Consider the following 25,721-nt stretch of genomic DNA (forward strand, 5'->3'; position numbering starts at 1 on the left):
TATGTCAAAGACTGTGGTCTCAGAGTGGGCTGCAAACCCCAGCTCTGGCACAAGATTTGAAATAGTTACCCTTTGAAGCTGTATAGAAATGGGAGCTGAGTTAGATTTCCTCTGCTGATGCCTGACAGCTCTGTCCAGAGCTTATTTGCTGGGGTTTTCTGAGGGGGTCACGGTTTTCACCCTGACGTGTTTGTCAGGACAGAAACGTGCTCTCACCCTGCTTCCTATCTACATCGTTTTTTCTATCTTAATGATAATCAGGGTATCTAAAACAACAGTAATTTCCTGGATCTGTCTGAAACCTGGCACGAGTGTCTCTGAGGCCGGCCAGCGAGACTTTGTTGTTGCACAGAGCCTTGTTTTCTCCTGATCGACAAAGGGGGAGAGGAAGCCATGCCCCAGGGAGGTGAGGTTGTAAGGAATTCCTGCCAACAACAAAAAAGAGAAGGAGGCAAATTGACTGTTTTATTAGGAACATGATCTGTAGTGTTTTTCATCTGGAGAGGGGATTGTTGCATGCTGATGAATATGGGTATCGTATCACAGGAGCGCTAAAATGCCCCTGAGCGAGTATGTTCCTTCAGCTCTCCTTCAGCAGCTCCTGCTATCCCAGCCACTGACCTGTGAAATGTGGTCACGTCCTCTGGATTTTTCCTCTATTTTGAAAGCTGTTCTTTTCATCCTGCAAAATATTACCCTAAACAGTTAAACGGGAGTTGCATTTGCAAGGATTTGTATATTAATATTAATGGCAAATCTGATGGGTCAGGTGGTCAGAGAGGGATAATCATGCCTTTCAGGTGACATGTAACTACAACAGGTTTTATAGATTTATTGTTTCAAAACTTACTCAGTTTTATCCAAAACAGAATGGGCTTTTAAAAATCAACATTTCTGAGAGAAAATCCTGCAGTTTTGGAGAGGGTGTAGAGAAATGATCAAGAGAGAAGGTGGGCAGCTGCTAACTCTGGCATGGTCTGGTGAAGACTGAGCCAAACTTTGAGCCTCACACCACCTTGATCCTAGTGGGCACTGTTCAGATGATCTACTTTCCACATGAATCCTAGGGCCTCCTCTCCTGCTGGCTTTGAGCACCTCTCACTGTGCCTAACCTAAGGCTTTGGGATCACCTCGACAGATATTCTGAGGTGTTTATCTCCTTCCACTGACTTGGCGCAGGGACTTACAGATCAGGCTCCCTGATTCTGGCCCTAAACGTGCATCATTTATCCAGTGACACTAGCATCAGCATGTTGATGTAAAACTTTTAGTGCTACTGGCAGGCACTAGGACCGAATTCCCACGTCCTCAAAATGAGAGAGGAAAAGGGAAAGGGCAAAGCTAGGCAGCACCTTGGGGAGCTGGGGTCCCCCCAGGCCCTCCCCAGGCTACAGCAGTGGGAGCAGCCTGTCTGGTTTTGCAGGGCATTTGTCTGGCCAGAGTAACCATGAAGAGTTATTTAAAAATAGGAAAATTGCACCTGGTCATTTAAAACATCTCGGAAGGGTTTGTTGCGCCTGTCAGATGAACGGCCATCGAAATTGGCACGTTGGCCATGACATGAGTAATTCTTCGATGAATCAGTCTTTTTGCATAGAAAATTATCCCATCAGAAACACTCTGAGTAGCGGTAGCCTGCAGGCTTGAAGCTTAAGCTCAGTCACGGCATAAAAACCTCCCCAGCCTTGTTTTCTTTTGCAGCTGAGATTACCCATTTAGGACTCGTAGTTTAGACTTTTTCAGATAAACCCCCTTTTGTATTAATGGCTCTTGCCTGAGAGAGCAAGCCTGCCAACTGGATGCTTACTTCAGTAGTTCACAAAGATAGATGCTTATTTTAGCTTTATTGAACACATTTGGGCTTTGCATTTCCATTTAACAACTGGGAAATAATGTAGTAAAGGTAGAAAGCTGGTTTCTGTCTTTCAAAGTCAATATAGGTGGAGAAAAAACTTACTCGATAGTGTCTTGTTAAGCTTTTTTAGGATTACTCTACTCTTTCCCTTGATTAGTTTCTCTTTGCTGAAGTCTGATGGGCTTCAAATAAACTGAAGGCTTGTGAACCTGGAAGCCTAAGCCCTCCTGCTGCTAAGGAAAGGTTTATGGACTAGTTCCTTTCATTATTGCTTTATAAATGGCATTGTTTGAAGTAGTGTGTACTGCAGCTTGAACAACAACTTGGAGGATGTTAGTTAATTTGCTGTTTGAGAACTAGTGTCTTTTCAAGTGGCTTTTGAGGGGTTCAGGTAATTGTTAGTGTTTGAGACAGATGGGAAACCTGTTGTCAACAAATGTTATCCCACCTCATGCTCAAGTCTGGGCAATGTCCACTGCGTGTATGCAGACCTTCAGGGCTACAGATATGCAGTGAGTGCCTTTGGCTCTGTAGATAGGTGTGACGCTGATATAACTTATGGAGAGCCCTGCACAATTCATCAGGTCCTTCCACGCGATGAGAGAGCCAGAACCTCCCCCAGCTGCAGCCCAGAGCATGCAGCAGATCTTTGTGGATGGGTCTTCCCTTCAAACAGCAGTGCCAGGATTGGAGCAGCATATTCACATACAGCCTGGTACAGCCTCAACACTCTCCTCTATGGGGGGGATCTTATGCTGCTTGCTATTGGCAGTGTCCCCTGTTTCAGAATATCTGAGTCTGTGGTGTCTGCAACACCCAATAGCTTGTTCCAGTGACAGAGAAAATGATCTTTTGAAATGGGAAAAGGTCCGGGGTGCCTGACTTTAAAAGTGTCTTCTTAAAAGTGCTGCTTTCTGCCATAACCCTTTCCATTCTTGTTTTCTTCCAAACCAAACCTGATGCAGGTTCCTGCAGAATCTGTGCGTTCTCTGGGTTTGGGTCTCCTTTCTCGGTACCACAGCTTCCTTGTGCTTGCTTGGTCATCTCTGCTGTCTCTCACCCCCCAGCTATGAGACGAGTAGCTAGGGACCAGGGGAGCCTTTTTGTTCTGTACCTGCACAAGTGTGTCCTGATCTCCGTGGTGGTGCCAGCTCAGTACCGGTGTGAAGAGGAGGGTGATTTTCGGATTTGAGAAGCATTCTTCAAAGAAAACAGACATGCAATCAAATAGCTGAAGGAGGATGAGCACCCTCTGTGGCACAGGTGTACGGTAGTGCTCATCAGAAAAGCACTGAGAGTATTTGTGATGGCTTTAAACTGACCAGGCGTCTGGCCAGTAACCGAGAGGGTGCTTTAGCCTGCGCGGAGAAAGCAAAAGTCTATTGCAAAGCTTCCTAGCAGGTTGAAATGGCCACTTCTCCTCGTGGAGGTCCTTAGCTGTGCTGGGTCAGAGGCCAAGGTGCCCCGGCTCCCCGGGCGGCATGCTTCGTGGCCGGGGAGCCCCGTGCTGTGAGGGCTCTTGCAAAGCAGCTCGAGGCACGCAGTTGGATGTTTCACAGAGTGACTAAAAGGAAAGGAGGTCCAGCAATAGCAAAGTATTCAAAATATTTTCTTGTTCAGCTTTTACAAGTAAAAGCATAAACACATGTGCGTGAGCGAGAATGATATGACAGCGGATTTTGACTGTTTTGGAGTCTTTACCCTCAATTTCCTCTTGCCACATTTACACTCTGAAATGCATGCATGTGGACCAGGATTCTTGTCACTCATGTATACATCCAGCCTGAGGAGCTATAATCAGCATTCAAATATTACAGGAGCAGTTTTTACATTCATTGTAGTGTCTCATTGGTGCTAATTTGTTTGTATGTGATGTTAAATACTTGAAATCAACCCTTCGGGTAGCTTCCAAATACGTATTTTGTGACGAAAACCAAAGGCAAATGGAATGGGCTTTTGAAGGGACAGAGAGGGAGGGGAAAAAACAACAACAATGGCAAACAACAAACAAAAATCATCAAAACCAAATGACAATAACTGCATCTTTGTGTAAATATAACACTCTTCTGCAGTGTTTACAGTCCAAACGCTGGGGCACTGGAGAGGGTAAGCGGTCGGAAGTGAGGCAAAACTTCTTTCATTATTATTTACTATAAATGCCTGTTAGTTTTTACTTCATTATCCAAGCTGAATGCAAAACACCATGAACGTAAGTAAGTCAAATTTACTGGAAAAAAAATCTCTTTGCTTTTGCACTGGTGATGGTACAAGTAATTGTGTCTGTTTTAAATGTCTGGAGTCTGACTTTCATTTTTGCTGTTCTGGCATCTTGACAAAGCTGTAGCACGGGTATAATGATGTGCCAGAGCTGTGTGAAAAGGCCTGAGTGTACAAAGAGAAAGGAATTTATGATTTTTGAACTCGACAGTGCCCTTTAAGCTAACCATGGAGGAACTCTGCTTGTTCTGCCATATATTGCTTCATCTCTGGCCGCTAAGGGTTACTATTGTCATTTGTTGAATGTGTAATAGGATTTAGAGATGGATTAAGCTAAATGTTTTGGCTTTAGAAGTTTTGTTTTGTTTTGTTTTTCTTTATTTTCATGGAACAAGCCTCTTTTCTGCCTGCACAAAGAAGGTTGTACAGTTTAAACAAAACCTAATAGAAATTCTTGAATGAGGCAAAGATGCTGCAGTTCAATATATTCATTCTGTTTTCGTGGTGATGTGGCATCATCACAACTAGAGTTTGTTATTTTTTTTCTGGTTGATGTGTAGCCAGGCAAAGATTCTGACTTAAAACCTTAGGATTCAGACTCCCAGCCTAGGCTTTTTTGAGAATCATTATCACTGCAGTTGGGCAAGGAGACGCTTTATGGAACAAACCAACCAACAAAAATAAACAGAGAGCTCACAGTATTTTTCATGTTTTCAACCCCATGGCATTTTGTTTTTCATATCTGGATTAAGCATGTGGGGTTGAAAGTTACCATAGGTCATAGGCTTTTGCTTATTTCCTGAAGGACTCTAATACTGCATTTCCTTTTTTTCATAAGGGAGTAAAAGTTGTTTCAGACAGTGCACAAACAACCATTTTCATAACCCTCCTAAATTCAGAGTAAAAATGATTCAGCCAACTAGGTTATGTCTTAAATGGATTACTAAACCATGTTTACCATCACATTAATCCTGTTCTAATGCAGTTCTTTCAACTGGAAGTTTTCTTCTCTAGTCTGGGCTAAATTTTGCTTACTTTAAAACTTCACTGTGGCTGGGGGAGAGAGAGAAGGGACACCTCTTGTTTCTAAAGATCATGTACACACATGTAATTTGCTTGTGCCAGGAAGCTGAACCCTCTGCTCCAAGAGTTCCTGCTGCCTTGCCATCACCCACAGCACCTTTTCTGATCCTTTCAGTGCAAGGTTATCAGGAGAGGCCGTAGGCAGATATTTTTGTGGCCGGGCTGACACAGTGCTGTGACCTGTCCCTGCCGCATGGTTTGTCAGGTCACACGATTCCCGTATCTGCGCTGTTGCCTCTGGAAGACATTTTCGTCTCACACACAATCCAGGGAGTTGTGGCATTTTGACTGAAACAATCGTAGAAAATACAAACCAGAACCATATCACTGCACTGCATTATTCAAATGAGAGGTCAGATTACCCCCACTGATGTAAGCAGGGTTGCCAAGGTCTAAATGAAGACACAACTTGGCCAAAGGTCTGTTTCTAATGTGAAGTTTGAGGGCTGGTAGGTCTTGCATCTAATCTCAAACAGCTGCAGGACAGTACCAGCTCCATTGGAAAATACGCACACATTTCTGAAAAAACCCTCCCCAAACAAAAACATAAAACCCAAACCCCCCAAATCTTAATGTATTATTTAAACCTTGCCAGCATAAAACTGAAAGTATAATTGCTCATTGTTGCCTGCTATTTTAGTTTGAGTTCCCTGTATGAGATTATTTAGGTGCATTAAAGCATGCTAAGATATTTCAGTATAATGCCCATGCTGCTTCTCCCCCCGCTCCCACACACACCCCCAGACACCTCAAGGGCCTTTACAAAAGTGCAAGCTCAATTCTTGTATCATATGCACCCCTGTAGATCTGTGGCAGTTTATCTTCATTTGCGTTTGCTAACAGAAAGCAAGCTTGAGATGTGAATTTGGTGTATTGTTAGCATGAGCAAAAAGATAGCTCATTTATTAGTCCTTAGCTTCATTTTGCAGTGCAGCTTTTGGTGTCCTAAGATTACAGGAGAAGACACTGTTATAACTACAATCACTCAAGAGCTCAACTACAGACATACATAATAAATATGACTACATTGCTCAGAAATTGTTAATGGCCAGCAAAGTATTCTTTTTCTGAATTACTGCCAAGTTTCAAAACTGCATGTCTCATCTTATCACGTACTATACATTAAGTGTTGGTCATGTAAGTCAGATCTGCCCTATGGGTATTTTAAATTGCAAACATAACTTTTTGGAAACTCTATTGTAATGTTTTTTATTTGGCTTGGTTTCTAAATCAACGTAGTTTGTTCATACCAGTTCAATTGCTTTTTCCTTTTTCTTTGCCACTTCTAAATCCTTTATCTGAACAAGAAACAAAGATCAGGTAATTTGTTAGGTAGCTAAGCATCTAATGCTGTCTAAAGTCTCTATAAAATCGGTAGTAAATTTATGGTATGCCCTTTTTCTTTTTTTTCATATGTAAAAGGTATAGAAGTGGAACTTAATACAGCTTGCTAGTTAGCCATGAAAGAAACATGATCTTTTTTCCATCAGGTATTGGCAATAATAAACTTAAAACATTTAAGATTATAATAATAATAATCTCAAAACATTTACATTTATGCATCTTTATTCTGCTGTGCAGTTGTAGTTTTGTAGTTCAGCTGATACCTTCCTGCTACATAACATAGCTCTTAGTTTGGATGTAGTCCCTTGTATGACATCTTTTGAGGTTTCTGCCCATTGCAAGTCTTCCCTCCTGCCTGAGACCGACTGACTGTGCTGCAGTGTAACGATGCTCAGTGCCTATTTCGGTTTCTTTTTTTCTTCCCAAATAGTGACTGACTCTATAAGCAGCCACTCTCTAAATTCCCAAATCACCAACAGGAATGTGAGGACATGAGGCAGTGTGGTGCACCAGAACCTAATCCTAGCTTTTCCCTAGGATGCTATTTGTTCAGGGACTTTTGAGAACATTTTTCTTTATGTCACCTGTCTTGAGTACTAGAAACAGAAGAACTTGAGGTGCAGATGAAAGCTTTGAATGTAAATAGATAGAATTTTCTCTGAAAGTTATGGGTAGATAAATGGATCAGTAGAGAGAGTAATGTATTACATGCAGAATACGTTTGTGAGGTACAAACAAGCTGTGAGGAAAACACAAATATAGAAAAGCTGATTTTTTTAGAAAAGAGAACTGCACCATCTTAAAGCACAGAAGATAAAAGTAGCACTTCCAGCCATTCTATTTCAGTGAATTACTGTATATATAAATCCGTTTGTGCTGGAAGTTGTAGAGGCCTTTTATTTCACAAATACTAGTGTTATCCCAGGAAATGGAAATGAGATTGTGAAAAGATTATTAAACATCACACTTTAGGTTTTAAGTTAGCTGTCGTTCCAAGGGACCAAACACGATCTAACTCTAGGAGGCAAATTAGCGTTCTGTTGAAATGGCTTCTGCCAGAGACGACACTATAGCACTGGGCTGCTTTAAACTACATCCAGAATAACAAACCTTGTCATCAGTCCATGTCCACAGCATGTCAAAGTCAAGATTTCCTTGCAGCACAGGTAAAACGGAATGCTGCTACCGCAGGAGCAGGGTAGTTTCTGCTGCTGCGTCGCAGTTATGATGGAGACTCCCAAGCTAGCTGTGCCCTTGCCGTCTCTGGAGGAGCAGCCCCAGCGCGGGCACCCGACCCTCCCTGGCTGCAGCAGCAGCCACCGGCCTGGCTTACTAGGGCACGGCTGTAGGCGAAGCAGGCAGAGGGGCAAAACTCGTCTCCCAGGCACCTGCCTGCTTTGCTTATGACTGGAGCTGGTCCTGCGTCAAGAAGGCAAATAGTCTGGGCAGACAGAGCAGTGCTTTTGATGGGTGATTGCTTACTAACATAGCCTGATCTTTAATTTTTAATGTTAACTAGAAATGCAAGGTACAGTGGGCTGGAAACTGATTAAATAAGAGGAGGAGCCAAGCAAGATTGCTGATCCTCTTGTAATGAAGGGAAATGAATCCTTAATATGAATGAAAAATGATTCGTAAATATCACTTCCCCTGCTTAACACCCAGCAAGGATCCCAAAATACTTTTGCTCAATAATTTTTCTCAAAATATATTTTAACTTGAGAAAAAAATGGAGCATCCCCGTTCTCTGTGTGTTAAGACTTTAGAAGTCAACAGTCTTTTGGTAGTATTTCCATACAACCAAGCCATCAAAACGTGCTTGAAATTGGAGATGTGCTGAGTGTTTTCTGATCTTCTTTGAATGGAGTTCACCCACCCCCATAAAACATGTAATGAGAAAAGGAACCAGCAAAGAGCTGAGAAATGATACAGAGTGTCCCGGTTGGAAGCTCACACTTTTACATGTACCAAAAAACTGGGGCGGTCAGTTGAATCAATTTTACGCAATCAGGATAGAGAAACCAGCTTTTTTCTTGGTGCTTTTTATCCTTGAAAACTATCAGCTAATTGTTTGGTAACTCTGCTGACTTAAGAAGGCATTATGCTACTCTTAGGTACGCTTGCCCCTTTTCTTCCTGAATACTAAAACAATTTCATTGATGTTTTTCTACGCTTAGCATTCTGTTGATTGATAGGTTATTCTCCTAATTTGGGGAAATGTTCTGGTTACAGTTAAATAACATAAAATGTATGGACATGATTCATTCCCGTGCTGCTGTCACTTACTCAAATTTTACTTGATCAAAGAAGCTACACCAGCATAAAAGCAGCAAAGTTGCAGTGAATCAAGCACACATGCAATGCAGAAAACATAATAGTTTTTAATGAGATATGAAATTACTTTTGTGTATTATCTAAACTATTATAGAGTGTACATTTTTTATTGAAATTAAAGATTTATATAGTGTGATACAAATCACACTGTAAGAGCCATAAAATTTACTTAGAACAAATGGTGAAAAGACATTAGATCTGTATTTTTAAAGCTTTGTTGTTGATTTTATTAATAATTTTCTCAGTTTGCCCTTTTGAAAGGAAACATCTCAGTTACAGGTGCTGGTTTTTGTATTCGCCCATGTAGCATAAGCTGAATCAACTTGCATTTACTCAGGCCAAAATAATTTTCAGTGGTCACCATTTTTTATATCTTCACTGTGTAACAAAAATCTAGTATAAAATAGCAACATCTCTGATTAGTTCTGTGAGTGGAGAAGAAACCTGTCATCTATTAAGCTATCAAAATGGAAGCAAAATCATTAGGGAGTAAATAGTCATCTTCCTTTCCAGTATCCGCTGTCTGATGTAATGAGGATGGTGGACTGACATGCTGCTTACATTCCTGATATGACTTGTGGAAGGAGTCACTACCCAAGCAGAGCAAAAAATAGACACTGGTATAAAACTTTGTTAAATTTCAGACTTCTAGTTTTGTTTATTTTGCCAACCCAGCATCCTGCAGTTGTGTGTCTCTGCTATTGTAGTCTTCTAAACAGACTGAGCTGCCTTTTAATAGATTAGTTAAGACTAAGCAAAGTAATTTATCTGGGTTTCTTTCCCACACTTTACCATTTGTAGCTCGTGATGTAATTCTTATGGTAATACATGAGTGAAATATAAGGTGCTTTCACACAAGGAAGAGATACCACCTCCCCTGTTTTGGACAGAGGGCTCAAGTTGTGCTCTCCCAGTCTGTGCCATTCCCGGGGCTCTCTTCTCTCGGCCCCGGTGTGGCTGCTCCTCGGTGCTCCCAGGGGATTTCATCTGGCCTACAGCCTGGCTCCTGTAAGATCCTGAAGGACTCCCATGAGAGAGGGCTGTCATGGATAAACTGCCCAGGCAGCAGCAACCTTGTCTCAGCGACCCTCTTTTCAACTCCTGGGCTGCTCCAAGTTGTTCCTCCAAACTGGTGCTGTGGGGCGTATCTGCGCAATGCATTGTGTTGCAGATCTCGTGTTGCTTGTTCTCAGGCTAACACGGCAGATACGTGCAGCAAACCCTTTGCTTCCTGGAGTAGGACCTCCTCTTGTATGTTGGGTTGATCAGAGGTTCAACCGCATGCCCTGGGAGGAAGACAGCATACAGTCCTTCTCTGCAGGTGGGAGAAGTGGCATTGTCCTCCTACCAGAAAACGTGGTCACCAAGTTAGAAGTAATGGGAGGAAAATGGGGTAGTGACTGTTTCTGAAGCTTATTAAGACGCTATATTCAGGCAACATACATTTTATTATAACTGGATCTTACTATGAGTAATATTTCCTAATTAACCACAGGGATGCATGAGCTTTGCAGACTGTAAGACTGAGCATAGGAAATGTCCCAGGTCTGTTTTTAATCAAATTTATGTTGTTGTGAATTGCTTGCTTTTGCAAAAAGTTTCAGGGGTAGCTAGTCTTAGGAATTACCCAGGGGGCGTGAAGATACTCCCAGTTACATCCTTGTAACATCTCTGGAGCTGTACCTGTGTTTCTTAGGAAAGAATTGTTTCTATAGAATTAGAACATGCTCTGAGTGGACATGGGAATGGTGGATGATCTCATTACCTCTATTCTCCTTAGATCTATTCTAAGGCTTTTCAAGCTCACTAGGGACTGTCTTTCCAGTCCATGTAGACCCTGGTGGGTCATGAATCTGGAAACTGAACTTTTGCACGCAGACGAGGATGGATTTGTAATAATGAAAACCTTCAGCTCTTGAAAAAGTTTTTTTGAAATATTCCCTAATGGAAAATACTTTTTTTCTTGTGTGGATCAGCCCAGACTTTGACTGTGTAGACACATACACACACGTGTGAAGAACTGGGGAGTTGTCAGCATATGCTCTGTGTTACAAATGTGGCAGGAATAGCTGTGTAGACAAGTACAGGGGGAAGCTGTGTGCTGGTACAGATGAAAATATCAAGGAGGGAAGAAGAAGAAGAAATTGGAGCGTGGCTACCAAATTTACTCTGGGTCAGACCAGGGCTATGTGTCAATGAACCTCACGGTCCAACACAGGACAAAGAAGGGCAGCATTTAGCAGAGCTAATGCACAAGAAGGCGTGACTGGAGTATACATTTTAGCATCTTTCTTTTTCATGGCAAATCTATGTAAATAAACCTGTTGCATCTAGGAGATGCATAATGTTTTTCTGGCTTGTGGCTATTCCACAACCAAAGATATGCCTCTCATTTGTGAAAACTAGGGAGTGTCTACTTTAAATACAATTACAGTAATCAAAAACTCTTAAAAGTTGTGCTGGATTTTTTCAGTGTTAAAAATAAAACCTGCTGCTGTCTGTATTAGTATACTTAATTATTATACTAATAATTAAGCAAGATTTTTTTTATATTAGCCACTAGGCATGTGTATGTTTGCATAGATGTGAATACTACATCCATGTGGAAAAAAATCAGTTCTGAAGAGACCAGCAAAATTGGTAACCTTGATAAAAAGTCAAGGTTTCCAAGACAAATCTGTCACTAAATTGATGGGATATTAAAGTGTTTGGCAGGATCGGGTCCTGTTTGTACCTGAATAGTGGGGCAGAGCTGTCTTTTTGTTCTGCGCATGAGTTCTCACATCACCTCGCACAAGACAGGTCTCAGCCCACAGCTGTGACATGGAAACACTACCACAGTGTTCAGTGCAGAAGGCTCGCTGCTTTGGCCCATGCAACAACTACCATTACTGTAGGAAGCTTCATGGTCCGAGAGGAAAGTAAAGCAGACAGCACAGAAGTCTTGACTGGCAGAGACACCCGTAAGGGCCCATGCCCCAACTTTGGGGGTTGTCATCTCCTTCCTCTCAAAAAAAAAAAAAAAAAAAAAAGACAAAAGAAAAAAGCAACAAGGTTTTTTTGCTTGCTTACTTGTATTTGGGGGTGAACTAGTGATCCAAGCACACTTTTGTGATCCTGTCTTGGAGTCGGTGATTGCACCACAAGTCAAAGTCTCTATGCTTATGTGGCTGTGCTGATGCACCACTGGTGTGAGGAGCTCTGTGTATGGGGCACCTGCTGAGCCAAAGATTTGAGATGAATAGCACCCATATTGATTTGCCTATAATGGAGTGGAAAAGAAAAATGTCCAGGTTTTGTTGCAGGTATTTTCATGGGGTATTAAATTGGTGGATTAGTTGCAAACAGCAGTACTGATAAAGTCTCCTGTCCATCTTGATGGTTGGGCCTTTCTATTAAAATGACACATAAATAACCTATTATGTCCCCCACCCATGGAAATTCAAATGCACCTGTCAACTTGATAAAGCACTTGCCTGGAGGAAAGCATTGTTTACATTTTCACTCTATTCTTCAGAAAAAGTGAGATTCTAATTATTTTTCCCACTGTAAATTAATGCTGACTATGATGGTTAGCATATCTCTGTATTGTTATATCTATGCAAAAGTTAAATAATAGAACTGATCCATCATGTATTATGTAATGTGCATTTTTATGACAGGCTTCCCTCTGATCTTATTATGCTTTTCTTCAGAAATACTTACTTTTTTCCCAGCAGCTGGGGGAATCTTTGTTGACTGCTGGTTCAGAAGTTGAAATCTGTCCTGTGTGAAAAGGAAAAAGCAATTTACATGTTTATCGGATGCTGAACTCTGCTGTCTTCTGAGGAGGAAAAAATAAGGATATAAAAGTGCACTCCATTAATAATAAGCTTCATTATAGTAGACAATTGGTCACAGTACACTAAACCATTTTTGTACAAACCAAGCACACCTAATTCAATAATACAATGCAATTGTTTCTGGATATCTTAGACAGTAACTTTTAATTCAGGAAGGGCAAACTAGTTAAGGTGAAATCAAATATGAACAGAATCTTTCTTCCATGTATAAAATCACACCACGCCTTTGTCCAAAACTTGAAGCTGAACCATAAACCATTTGTTAGGGTTCCTAGCAGTCAGTTTTACTTTGTTTGTAAATTTTTTTTTTTTTTTTGGTTCATTTCATGGTTCCTGCTTGAACTGAAGGCAGAACTGCTGAAATACCACAAAGGGGGCTGTTTTTGCAATACAAGTGGGAAATATTATTGTCAGAAGAATTTTTGCTATCTGGTTTCTTAACTCAAGCAGGGAAGAAGGCATTGCTTACAGGGTCTTGGTACGCTCAGAGAACCCCAGGAGGCAGCCTGATCTTGCAAGTTCTTTTGACAAGTTTTGCAGACCCAACTGGTTTACATAACCTGTTGAAGGCTTATGCAAACTGCCCTGAACCTTTGACCCTTTGTCTACTTGCTACAGTAGATTTCCATTTCTAGATTTCTAGAGAAGCATCGGCGCCAGGCATGGTTAAAATGTTTGCAAGAGCCAAAAATAAAACCCTGGTGCAGAAAAAGGAAGGAGTAAACTGACAACAAGGAAATGCCTTAGCAGTTGAGGCACTTTTGGATTGGGTGCCACTGCGGTTGCAATTGGGGTGCTGGCCCTATGGAGGCAGAAAAAAGATCCTTGGGGTGAAGATGGCAGAGGGGATGGGAATGGGGAATGCCAATCTTGACCACAAAGGAAGACCTGAACCTTTGTTGTCTTCATTTTCTTTCTTCCCTTCTTTCCAACAACGAAACCAGCATTTGTTTTACTGCCATGGAACATCAAATTCTTACACAAATATGCCAGGCCTCTCTACTACTGTCCATCTTGCCAGGAAGATGGTTGTGAAACTTTTTTTCCTTCAGTTCTCCCTCCATGGTCTACCTCTGCAGTGATGTCTGCAAAAAAGCAGCTAATTACCGGTGATTATTTGGGGAAACAGATAAGATAATTTAGGGAAAGTTAAAGAAAATAGCCACATATATGTGCTAATACAGCTGTTGCTTTGATCTCGCCATAGGTTGTTAACTCTTTGTCCTGTGAGCAGCCCATATCTACCTGTCTGTACAGCAGCTGGAGCAATGAGGCTGCAGTGTGAGTTTCTAGATGCCTCTGTGGTAAATCTGTTTGCTAATAATTAACATCCATGATGGAGTAGTCAGTATACTCGTTAGGACTATTGAAAGATCAGAGAAAAATTACAATATTTCTAAAGGGGGGCAACCACCCTTCATGGATTTGCGTATATGTTTTACTGAAAGTGTTGAAGTTTGCTTTCCTCTTTCACCTTCTTTTTCCTAGCCCCCTTCTATCTGCTTGAAAAGAAAGCTTGGTCTAAGCAGGCAAAGTAGGAAAATTTTGATTCTTAGAAAAACCTCACAGCAATTTTTCTATTGTTTGATGACTATTTAAAAAAAAAGTTTAAAATCCACACTTGGTCAGGTATCCAACAAAAGAGACCCTCCACAAGACCACAGTTCACACTATGCTCTACCCTACTGGCACAAGGATACACAATTCCTCTGCTTTCGCTGGAGGAAATTTTCTGAAGCTGGAGAAGATGCAACTAGAAGCCACCAGTCCAATGTATTTAAGTTCTCAGGTGATTTACTGCCCATGTAGTGATCCAGATTTAAAACTGTTATGTAGCTGCTAGGAACAGATCTGGTCATCTGACGTAAGTCACAGGTGAGTAAAAGCACGTCTCATACCCAGACATACATCTTGTATCCACATGGTCTTGGACATGGTGAATGAAATCTGTGAACACAGACTTATTTCTTTTAACTATTTTCTCTGCATTTAATCTGTTCCAAACGGTAAAAGTCTAAGACAAAATGTTCACGGCAAATAGGTTAATTGACAAACTTAGCTCATTTGTTTTCTGTTTACAGAATCTTTTTGAACCACATTGTTTTTCTACAGATCTGTTGGGGCTGTTTTCACAAATTTTTGCAGAATGTCTTCTGTGGGCAAGTTTTATCCCATAAGATGAACTGCTTCATATTTACTATTTGTTGTTTCTGGTGTATGTTTGGTCACCAAAGTCATATAGTATTATTTCTGCTTTCTGACTGCATTACATTTGTAAACAGATGAGTAATGAATAACAAATGTTGATGAGCAGATAATGAATAGCAGACACTATTCTTTACACAGATATGCCTTTGTATGCGTTAAAATCCTGACTTCCATAGGGAAAATAGCTTTTCCTAAACACTTTTGTATATAAAATCCTGCCTGTCTGAAGTTACTGAAGATGCTTTCTTAAGTAACTGATTCCAGTATCCCTTATAAATTTGGGAAATGAGGCGTGGAGAGAGATTTTTCTTACCTATCTGAACCAAACTCATTCTGGGCTTGGAATACAGCAGGATTCTCTGGAATAGGAAGGGAATGTATTTTATCTCCTTTCCTTAGGGCAAATCAATGGACAAAGGCACTGCTATACACAAGGAAATGCAAGAAAGCTGCGGTCTTTAATTTTCACTCACTAAGGTTTTTGCTGAATTGAATATCGGTTTTCCTTGACTTAATACTTGAGATGACTTTTTTTTCTAAATTTATTATTGTTTGGAAGAGTCTATTTCTACATTTGTATATTATTTATGGATGACTCAAGTGTGGAAACTTAAAACCATGTAAGATTTAGATCTGAAATGATGGTATGGTAAGCAGCAGACTACACTAGCAACGGGTGCACGGCGGCTAAGAAATATGTGACTGCGCTTTGTAATATCTAAAAGCAGGAGATCAAAATCATCCCCTAGAAAAGATCTGCATTGCTGTTCATTTGGACATATCCATAAACATGATGCTATCGCAATTCAGAAACAAAAAGACTCTCCACTGTTTCCTAGTGTTACAATGCTGAGCAGCTTGCCATAAATCTATTCTGGGATTTCTCCTCAGTCACTTACAAAGAGGTTATTCTCCGTATATGGTTATTTTCATCATTCAGTCTGTCCATGTCAGTTTATTAAATAAATCAGGGAAGACTGTAACAACAATGCTTCAGGCATTCATAATTTGACTGAAATAAACAATTCCCAGATACTGCTGGTCCATTATGTTCATAAATAGGACCATTTAGAAACAAGTTATCTATCTGGAGAGTTACTACGGGCAGTTGTAGGTGGGGATATCACACTGGTTCGAAGGTTTTTGCCGCCGATCCAGCTCTGTAGGTCAGAGTATGGCTGTCATGCCACGTGTGCCTGGCAGAGGTCCTCTGCCAACAGCAGACCAAAGGCCTTTGCTAACCTGAGATATTTACAGTCTTCATTATTGCCCCAGGCGCGACAGCACATGCTATCGCCCCGCCAAAGTACGCTGTGTATGTATAAGCATGAGTACATACTTATATTTATACATTTAAGGATTAGATATGACGGGTATTGGTGTAACTGGTCATGACTTTCTCATGACAGTATGACTTCTGGCAGTCCTAATAGCTTTTCTTCTTCATGCCTTTGCTTTCCGTTTCTCCAATTTCATGATTTATTTGAGCCGAGTTCATTTTCACTTCTTGTAAAGTACCCCATCCTTCTTCCTACAGGGGCTTGAAAATCTTGCCCGCTGTCACAGCTAGTTCTGTGTGAGGTTCAGCGGTAGCCTCACCTGGACCTGGATGCCACCAAAGTGCCTTTGACACAGGCAGCAAGGGTGTTTTTAGGCATGGCCATGTAAATTCTTCTTTTCCTGGAGTTGCTGGCAAGGTTTTTAGCAACAGCGTGTCAGAGATGGGGTTTGCAATACTTAAGGGGTGCTGAGCTTCCCTCAGAGGTTAATAATAGCCAGCTTTTGTTTTTTTAATTGTAGAGCTACACTGGTTTAACAAAGATTGCCTCCAGGACAGCAATTCCCATATTTACAACTCTTACCACAGAAAATGCACTTACCATGTTTATGGAAGTTACTTGAAGTAAATACAGCACCCTCAACTTTTGATGTCTTTTTTTTCTATAATTTCAACACTTTTGCCCTTTCGCCTAAAGTTAACAGCTTGTAAGTTTTGCTAATTATTTGTCATGACCAGCTCACAGTTCCACCCATTCTCAGCTGGTTGGTTTGGTCAGTATTCCTCATTTTATGTATTTTCTTTGAATGCTGCTTTCAAACATTTTTTATACATTTTGCAATGCATGAAGCTGGAATTGATTCACATGACATTGCTAATAATAATAATAATGCAAGCAGCTGAGAATCAGTACTACACATAATCAAGTGTTTGGACGCATATGGACATGTATATTTCTCAACTTTTTTTAAAGAACTTTTTTATGCCCCCTTTTTTTTTTTAAGACAGTAAAAGTCAGTCTTCCTCTTATTCCCATTGTAGATCAGAAAATTTGAGGAATACTTTTTTCCTTTCTTGTTTTACAAAAGCTGTCAAACAGTAGAAAACCTCATAGTACCTTCACGCACTAGCATGGCATTTTTTGTACCCTGACCTTGGAAATATTAATATTAATTGGCTGTGTATCATGTGTATAATAAATTTATAAATATACATTTATTAATATATTTGTATTGAAAATGTTATCGTGTTCTACTTCAATAACATATTTCTATACACTTGGTGTGGCATGATATAGTTATACAACAAAGTACATTTGTATTTATACTTACAAATGTATTTTTGTCTTTCGTTCTAGGTTATGTACTGTAATTTCCAAAGGGTGATATAATTTACTTCCTTTGTATGAGAAGCATGTTCCATTCCTTTAAAAGTCTGTGTGTTTTTACGTCACACTGTACGTTAAAGGAGCAGTGATTGAAATCATTGTTGTCAAGGAAGAATGTATTAAAATTATTAATAAGACTTAAAGCCACATGAGACTTGCTGAATCATCTGATCTGACCTAAATTTATGACCCTTCCTCCCAGTTCTTCCCTTTGCATAGTTGCACAAAGACAGGAGGATCGAAAGGAGAAAAAACCAACACAATAAAGACCAGTGAAAACTGTGTATTTGCATTAGGTCGATGTAACATTTAGTGATTATAATAATAGAAACAAATAAAGTATAGGGACATTCACATCAGACCTCATTTCAAGCTGAACTATTATAAAGCGATTAACAGCCTCACACTCCTGCTTTAATTAAGTTATGTTGTGAAATATTCAGCATTTGAACCTGTTCTGGCCTGCCTCTTTTATCATCGAATTACCATCCTTAATGTGTTTTTCTGCTGAAAGATGAATTTCATTTAAGGATTACTGTACACTGCTCTGGCATTTTGTGGTTTCTTGTCAGCCCTTGTGAATCTAGATCATAGCTAACTTCAGTTCCTCTGACATGTCCTATATGCACAGTCTCTTGACTAGCCTGTCTCGGTGGATTTATTAACTCATATTGTATTCCTGTAGAAATGAATGGACATTTTTGATTAACTTAATGATAGAAATTTCAGATGACAGTAGAGTTTACTTTTGGAGCTTACTTCAGGTTATGTAGGCCACAGCAGCTCTCTAGTGACCTATCACTTCACAGAAATGCATTTTGAAAGTTTCAAGGCAATGGACATCCGTCTGCCAAATACTTTTAAGATGGTGCTAGCAAGGAGGGAATTGAATGGTCCTTCAGAGCTGGGGTGTCTAAATCCACAGCCACCCCCAGCGCTGCTCTTTCCTTTCCCAGGGTTGGTTTTCAGCTGTTATATACCACTGCATATTGCAGAGTCTGCCTTCAGGCAAATTCACGCTACCAGATGACTTTGAGGAAGGGTCAACGAGTGATGCTCCAGCCGAGCGTCCTGTTTCCCTCCGCTCTGCTTGCACCTACCCTGGACCAAGGTGATGCAACTCAGCACGGCAGCATCAGTTTTGGTGGTGCTTTTTCACTCTCAGTTGTCTGATGATCAGGCTGTGCTTTTAGGGAGGGGAGGACGTGCCAATCAATGTTGTCATGTTCTCTTGGCTGGTCCTTAAAGGGAGTTCGCCAGATCTTGAAATGTGACGGCAGGCCGGGTGGGTTTGTTTACTCCCACTACCTGCAGATCTGTCTGCTCTCAGGGTGGGTGGCAAGGCAGAGGCTCCTTATGCCATACCTGGTCCCGTATGGATATGGTGCCGCAGGGATGGGACCCAGAGCCAGGAACTCCCGGAGGAGGTCTTCACCCTGGCAAGGCGAAAGTTTGCTAAAGCACAAAGGTTTGAGTGACGTGGCTTTGGCTTCCAGCACGGTATATAATTATACTGTAAAATACACTCAGCTCTGGCACTGATCGAAAATACATGTGGTAATTTACTTGTGTGTAGGTAGTCTAAGGTCCATGGTGTCCTCTGTTCTGGACAAGCACAGCGTGCATATCTTTGCCCCCAGAGCTGACAGCTCAAATGGGCAAAACGGAGCTGCAGAGAACGATGCGGGGTTCACAGTGAATGATCCATGGCTTGCAAAACATATGGTAAATAAACCCCCTTACGCGTAGGTAGGGACAAACACGAAAGAAGGACAAGCAGATTTAATGAAAGCAGGCTAAGACGAAGGTCAGAGAAGCAGCAGGGGAACGTGCAGGATTGATTCAGGAGGGAGGAAAACACTCTGAAGAAAGGAAGCAAGCAGTACAGGGGAAAATGCATCTAGCATAAAAGGAGGATCACGACAGAGATCATCCTGTTTGCTGTGTAGATCCCCTGCAGACTGAGTTTCTGAGCTGGTTCTCCCAGGTGTTTCTCTTCCCTGAAGTCATAGATGAGGGAGAAGACACGAGGCCAGGAAGTGCTTGGTGCTCTTGTTTGGACAGGTCAGACCTCTCGGTTGTGAGACACAGGGAGGAGGGTAACCATGGTGGGGTCTTTGTTCCCATTTCACAAGCTGTGGTGTGGCAGCTCTTGCAGCTTCTTGTCCCTGCTCTGGCCAACGCTGTCCCAACAGAAGCTGCCTTTCTGCTTTCATGAGAGCATTGGCCACCTAATTTTTATGGAGCAACTGTGTATGGCAGGCATTTAAGATACATTTATTTGTGTTGTAGGCAGAAGAAAATGCAGGGCTTGTCCTGTCCTTGTAGCTGCTGCCTGTTCCTAACAAGTTGTTCTGAATGAAGGCCTTTTAACCCTGGAGACTTTGGTGTGGGAAATTCAGATTGTGCATATTTTACCTTAAATTTCAGATGACCTTTCTTTGGTTTAAAATGCATAAAATTGTTTAGGACTGATGCAAGTGAAAGCTAGCACTGAAATGAAGTTTCCTATTGTTCTGTCATTCCTGGAAAAGAGTTGGAGATAATCTGCAGTGCGTGTTCTTGCTTTCTTAACTCACCTAAAACCAATCCTCTCCTAAGGCGGTTGCTCAGAATAGCAGTGTGCACGTCAGGATCGTGGCGTTGGCACACTGTGCTAGTTACAGGGTTCCTCGTAATGCATAAGAACAGCTGAGGAAACGTGAACTGGAACACAAGCAAACTGAGGTAAATCTAACTTTTCCCGAGTGAGGGGAAAAATTTATCTGGTGATTTTGGGATCTCTTGTAAGAATCTGAGCAATTTATTTCAGAAAAAAAAAAAAGGCAAAACTATGCAAAAGAAGGTTTTTTGATGCGCCTATCTCAAATTAGAGGTTTTCTATGGCTAGCTTCATAGGTGAGTTCCAATCATTTCAGCCAGTGTAATACATTTACTTGAAAGAAAAGGCATGTGCTAGACCAGCAAAAGAGTTATTTCCTCTGCATTAAGTAGAAGTGTTTGGGAAGAACATGCCAGTGTATTGTAAGGATATAACAAAATCACCAATCCCTTCCTACTGTAAACAGGAGTAGCATCTCATGGGAGAAAATGAGTGACGCAAAGGTCTTGCAAAAGTGAAGGGTTAAAAAGCTTGCTCTTCAGTGGGAGTTTAAAAATGATGCTTCTCATCATCAGTTCTAGTTAAGGATAAGGGGTGCTTAAACTGTGTGCTACGATCCGTCCGAAGTCTTGAATTCTGCTCAGCCTGTGTAAAGAATTAACGCAAAAAAGGTGAAATGGAAATTCTGACTGACACAGGGAGGTATAAAACCTACCCAAGCACATGTGTTTAGAGCAAACCAGGAAACTAGGTAACTGTGCCAATAAACTAGCTTTATACAACTCACTAAAATACACCTTATTTACTCTGCCTCATCTACAATGCAGTTAGCAGCACAAGGTTATTTTAATACTCTACAGAGATCAGAGACTAAAAAGTGCTTGTGGGTACAGGCGCAAAGGCTTCTCAAAGAGAGAGAAATACAAATACTCGTTCACGAAATTCTCGGGAAGCTTGCTTTTTTTTTAATCAGCATTGCCATTTTATTGTTTAACCTACCCTGCTTGATCTCCCTACTTTTGGTTAATACGGGAGTCAATTACAGCTTCATCTGTGCAGAATTAACTTTATAGAATATACACCGGGGATTTGTCTATCTCGTCTATTTAGATCTATGTCATAAAAAAATATGTAGTAGGGAACTGCATATGGTACAGGCTTTGCAGATTTATTGTAAAATCATTTTAAATCGGTTAAGCTCTTGCCAGAAGTTAATTAAATATGTTCCTTTGGTGGGGGGCTAGGGAGGGGGGACTCTGCGTGTGTGCGTACGTGTGTTTTGGGGGGGGGGGGGCCTTCTGTCTCACTAGGTGGCAGTGTGTGATTACATCTGGAAGGACCACGCCGGCAAGGCTGGTGGCTCCAGCTGTGACCTCCAGCACCAGGATGAAATCCCTGCCTCTGCACCTACCCCCAGAGGTAGCACCACCGTTCACGTCTCTGTCTACACGGTTCACCTCAGCGGCTTCCAGGAGCTCTACAGGCACTTCCTCAGGCTACCTGATGGGGCTATCGTTGAGGTAGGTGCAAGCAGACTCCTCGCCTCCAGATTTCGAAGGCAAAGGGGTGCCCTTCAGGAGGGCAGCGGCAAAAGGGGCAAATAGACCTGCCTGACCCTGCACAAAATCTACGCTGAAATCTTCCACAGGAAGACCTCTCTCCTAAACACTAGTGTAAAATCAATGAGTTAATGCGTTTGCAGTGCTAAGTAGCAATTTAGTATTGTTTATAGAGCCATTTAAAGGCAATTACGTAAGATATACATTGAAACTACACCCATAGAGATTATTTATAAATATCTATTGCTTAGAACCACATAAGCTCATTCCGTACAGGAATTATTATATATATAAATACACAATGTAAGTATCGGGCACATTTATTATACAGCTAGTGCTACAGGTATGGTCATTGACTTAGTTTTTCCTCAGACCCACAGAGCTAAGGCACAGTTAAATCTATTACTTACTGACATCCTGCAAATTTTAGATTGAACCCTGGATGTTGTCAGATTTTTAGCAGCCTGTGCACTAAAATACAATACAGGACGGTATTAAAAAGAACTATCGCCCATTACTTGCTTCACAGGCTGCATTTTGTTCATTGCATTGTCATTTTTGTTCTAAGTGCTTAGAAGCAGCGCATTTCCTTGTTGCCTTTGGTCTTGTGTTGAGAGACCTTTAAAAAAACTTTGGCATCTAAGAGAAAGTAGAATGAAAGAATATTACTTTACCTACCCAGATAAGAAGTGGGAGCGTCATCACGGAGGTCTGTTTACCATAGAAAACTGGCACAAATGATGCTGAAGTACAAAGTTTTCAGCTGCTCACTTCTAAGGTGAAGGTTAAAGTACATCTTTCCAGCATGAGGCAAACGTTGCTTCTGCTCCTTTGGTTAATGTTTCAAGGCTGTTTTCTTCATTAAAAGATTTTTTCTTAATGTCTTTGCCCTACTTGGCTTTTTAAAGAAAATTTAATTTAAAGGAAACTGTCCTCAAGGAATCCAAACATAATTTTCTGCCCCGGGAACTTGTGATTCACCAGAGTGAAGACACCAGAGTCTTAGAGCTGGCCAAAGAAAACAAGAGAAGGCATGTGGCCTACATGAAGTAGAACTTAATTATTGAAACAAAGAAACCAGCAAATCCAGTCCATGACAAAGTCTGTTAAAGAAGCTCCTCATACAGATCATTGGCTAGATTCTTGCTAGAACACCTTTTCCCTGGTTGAGGTCAACAACACAGCCCCATTCCTACTTTCCACCTGTTACAAACAATAGCTCTTTGCAGAATGGTTTTTCCCAATTAATTTCTTCTCAGCTTTTTGGTCATGAGCTTTCATTCAGCTTCCACAAAGCTGTGGAATGAGGGGCTTGCTTTGAACACCCGTGGCAATCTTAACCCAGTGCACTGGTTCAGTTCATTAATCCCTTCTGTATTACTGAGAGAGGAGAAGTGCATTCCCATTCAATGTAATTTTGTCTTCCCTGGTGAGCATCCCAGAAGCTTCCAGCTTCTGAACCGATGCTGTTCAGCATCCACAAAGTGAGCACTGCACGATGCGGATGGCTCAAGCCACTTCTGTATGGTTTCCCACAGCAGATCACATCATAGTCTACCCCTAAAATCTACATGGCTGAGTCTTATGTCGTCATCTTGAAAGCTGCACGTCTAATTTGGGAGATCAATGCATGCTTTACAGCATTTTTAGGTAGATCTAGCTACAATTATGTATAAGAAATGTGCTTAACTAATAATTGCAGTAAAACTTATATACAGATCTTACATTTAGCTGATAATGGATGAAACTATACATTTGTGTACTTTATTGGTGAGGGCTTTCTACTTCAGTTCCAAATTAGGAATATTCTATAAGTTAATGAATATTAAAACTATACACTGACTAGTGAGAAGTTTGCTGCCATGGAGCAAATACACCTGAGCTTCACCACTGCCCCTCAGGAACAGGTCTTTTGCCTCTGCTGCAGCTAGCCAAGCAGCAATGAATGGGGGTTAGAAAATCGTTTTGGAGCTAAAGGTTGCATCGTAACCTTAAGAATAGCTTTTTAAGGGTGTAGGAAATGAAAACTACACGGGCTTCTTGGGATGATCTGTCCAGTCTGCTGCTTCTGGGGACAACTCATTGTGTATAAGCATTTTTGGTCTGAATATTTAGAGCTAGTCCTAAAGATTCAGGTAGTTTAGTTTACCTAAGTCTAGTCTAGTTTAGGTACTTTGTCCCCAGTGATTCAATGGAAAGATTTTTCCAGATCCTAACAGTCTGTTTGGTCAGAAGTCTCCTCTTATTCTCTACCCTCAATTTATTCATCGTCAGTTTCTATGTATTTATCTGGATCAGCCTTTGGTGCAAATAAGACTTCTCTTGATAATCTTATCCCTTTTCTGCCAGAATGGGTACCACACTTCACCAGAAGAAACGAGATGGGCTCCCCTTTTGCTTTTCATTCCCCTCCTCGCCCTCCCAGCAGTGGTGAAGGACGGAGGGCTCTTTCACAGTGGCAAGGGCAGAGATTGTCACCCATTCTCTCCCAGACATAGGAGTGACAGCTGCCTTTCCTCTTTCTTCATGATCGGCAAGCCTCTTTCTCCCCACCAGAGATAAGATATTTGTATGAAATTCTGTCATTGGACTGTAGGAACATGGGAGGTCTGTGGCAACTGTGACGTGTCCTACCTTTGGATATACATCTACTTTGTCTGCAGAGTCCACAAAGCAAGAAAACAACCAATTTTCATTTCTTTTTCCTCTGTTTTGGGTGGGCTAGTGCTATTGTACAACTGCAGAATACAAGGAGTAATTCAATAGCGTCTAGGAACTGGGGGTTACATGCACCTTCTTCCTGCAAAACAGTCGTGCTTTTTATTACAGTAATCTACCAAGGGTGAAAATGTAATTATTTCAGTGTAACTTTTTGTTCATTTGTTCACTTTTATTAAGAAATTCTGAAAGCATGTAGCTCTGAAGACAGCAAAATGAAAAGGCTTTGACTTTTTAATTTCTGTGACTTTCAGGAATCATACCTGAAAGAGCCATAACCCCTATTCCTAATTACTGCAGTGGGACCTCATTAATTCAAGCATTTGGGGACTAAGAGCTCTCCATTGGATGTGTAATGCTTTCTGCCATTACAGCATGGTGGTTGCTGGTATCGGTAGGTGTTCTTCAGAAAAAATATGTATAATAGGAAGAAATGAGCAACTTAGCAGAACACAACACAGAAATGATAATAACTTTGAAAAGCATGGGCAAATATAGCCATTGTTCTGAGGGTACCAGCAGCATGAGAAGTAGGTTCTTAGCATTCAACTAACTGAGGTGTGTGTGCAGGCTAGCGAGCTCTGGGTTATTGGGGTGGGAGTATATCTCTCGTGAAACACGCTGACATGAGAACAGTATTTATATCATCGGGCCAAATTCTCCCTCAAATTCATGTGTTCAACTCCTAGTGACTTCAACCTCAGATATGTTTCTGTATCTGTAGATGTTCTTTGACAGGCATAAGAGGAATTTTGCATAATCTTGCTTTAAAGTTCTTGGATGCTCACAAGGAATTTATGTTATATTCACCTCATCCCACTCTTTTTTACTTCAGTGAAAGAAAGATTCGCTTGTAGCCCTAATTCAGCAAAGCACTTAAGTGTGAACTTCACTTAAGCCAAGGAGCCAAAACACTCACTTTAATAATACTTTCCTTTTTTTTTTTTTACAGTTAGTAAGGCCAGTTTGTAAGTGCTGTGTGCAGGAGTACACTAGCCAGGAATAAATGTCTCCCTATGCAATAACTTCTTTAAAATACTTATTTCTTTACGTATGGTATTCCCATTAAAAGTCCAACTTTGCTGGTATAACTAGAAATTTCATGTCTGGTATGAAAAGTAGTTTTATAAGTTTCATAAGCATGAGGCAAAAATAACTGTTTTAAAAGGAACATTAAGTACAAGGTGACATGTATAAATTGCCCTAGAAATGTTAAATAAAAAGATTTTTTTTTTTAAATGCACAGCATAAAAATTATAGAGGTTAAACCTGTAAGTGCAGTCCTTTTATCAT

General features: G+C 41.0%; 1 protein-coding gene across 1 annotated transcript in view; it reads left to right on the forward strand.

Moving 5' to 3' along the window:
• LOC128152149 (uncharacterized) overlaps positions 1 to 25,721 on the forward strand; it is a 169,590-nt gene that overhangs the window by 134,494 nt on the left and 9,375 nt on the right. Inside the window, exon 17 of the mRNA XM_052810223.1 lies at positions 21,462 to 21,671. Coding sequence (XP_052666183.1) covers positions 21,462 to 21,671 — 210 coding nt within the window. The remainder of the gene's footprint in view (positions 1 to 21,461; positions 21,672 to 25,721) is intronic.

This window comes from Harpia harpyja, chromosome 1 (genome assembly GCF_026419915.1).
Source record: "Harpia harpyja isolate bHarHar1 chromosome 1, bHarHar1 primary haplotype, whole genome shotgun sequence".
NCBI classification, from domain to species: Eukaryota; Metazoa; Chordata; class Aves; order Accipitriformes; family Accipitridae; genus Harpia; species Harpia harpyja.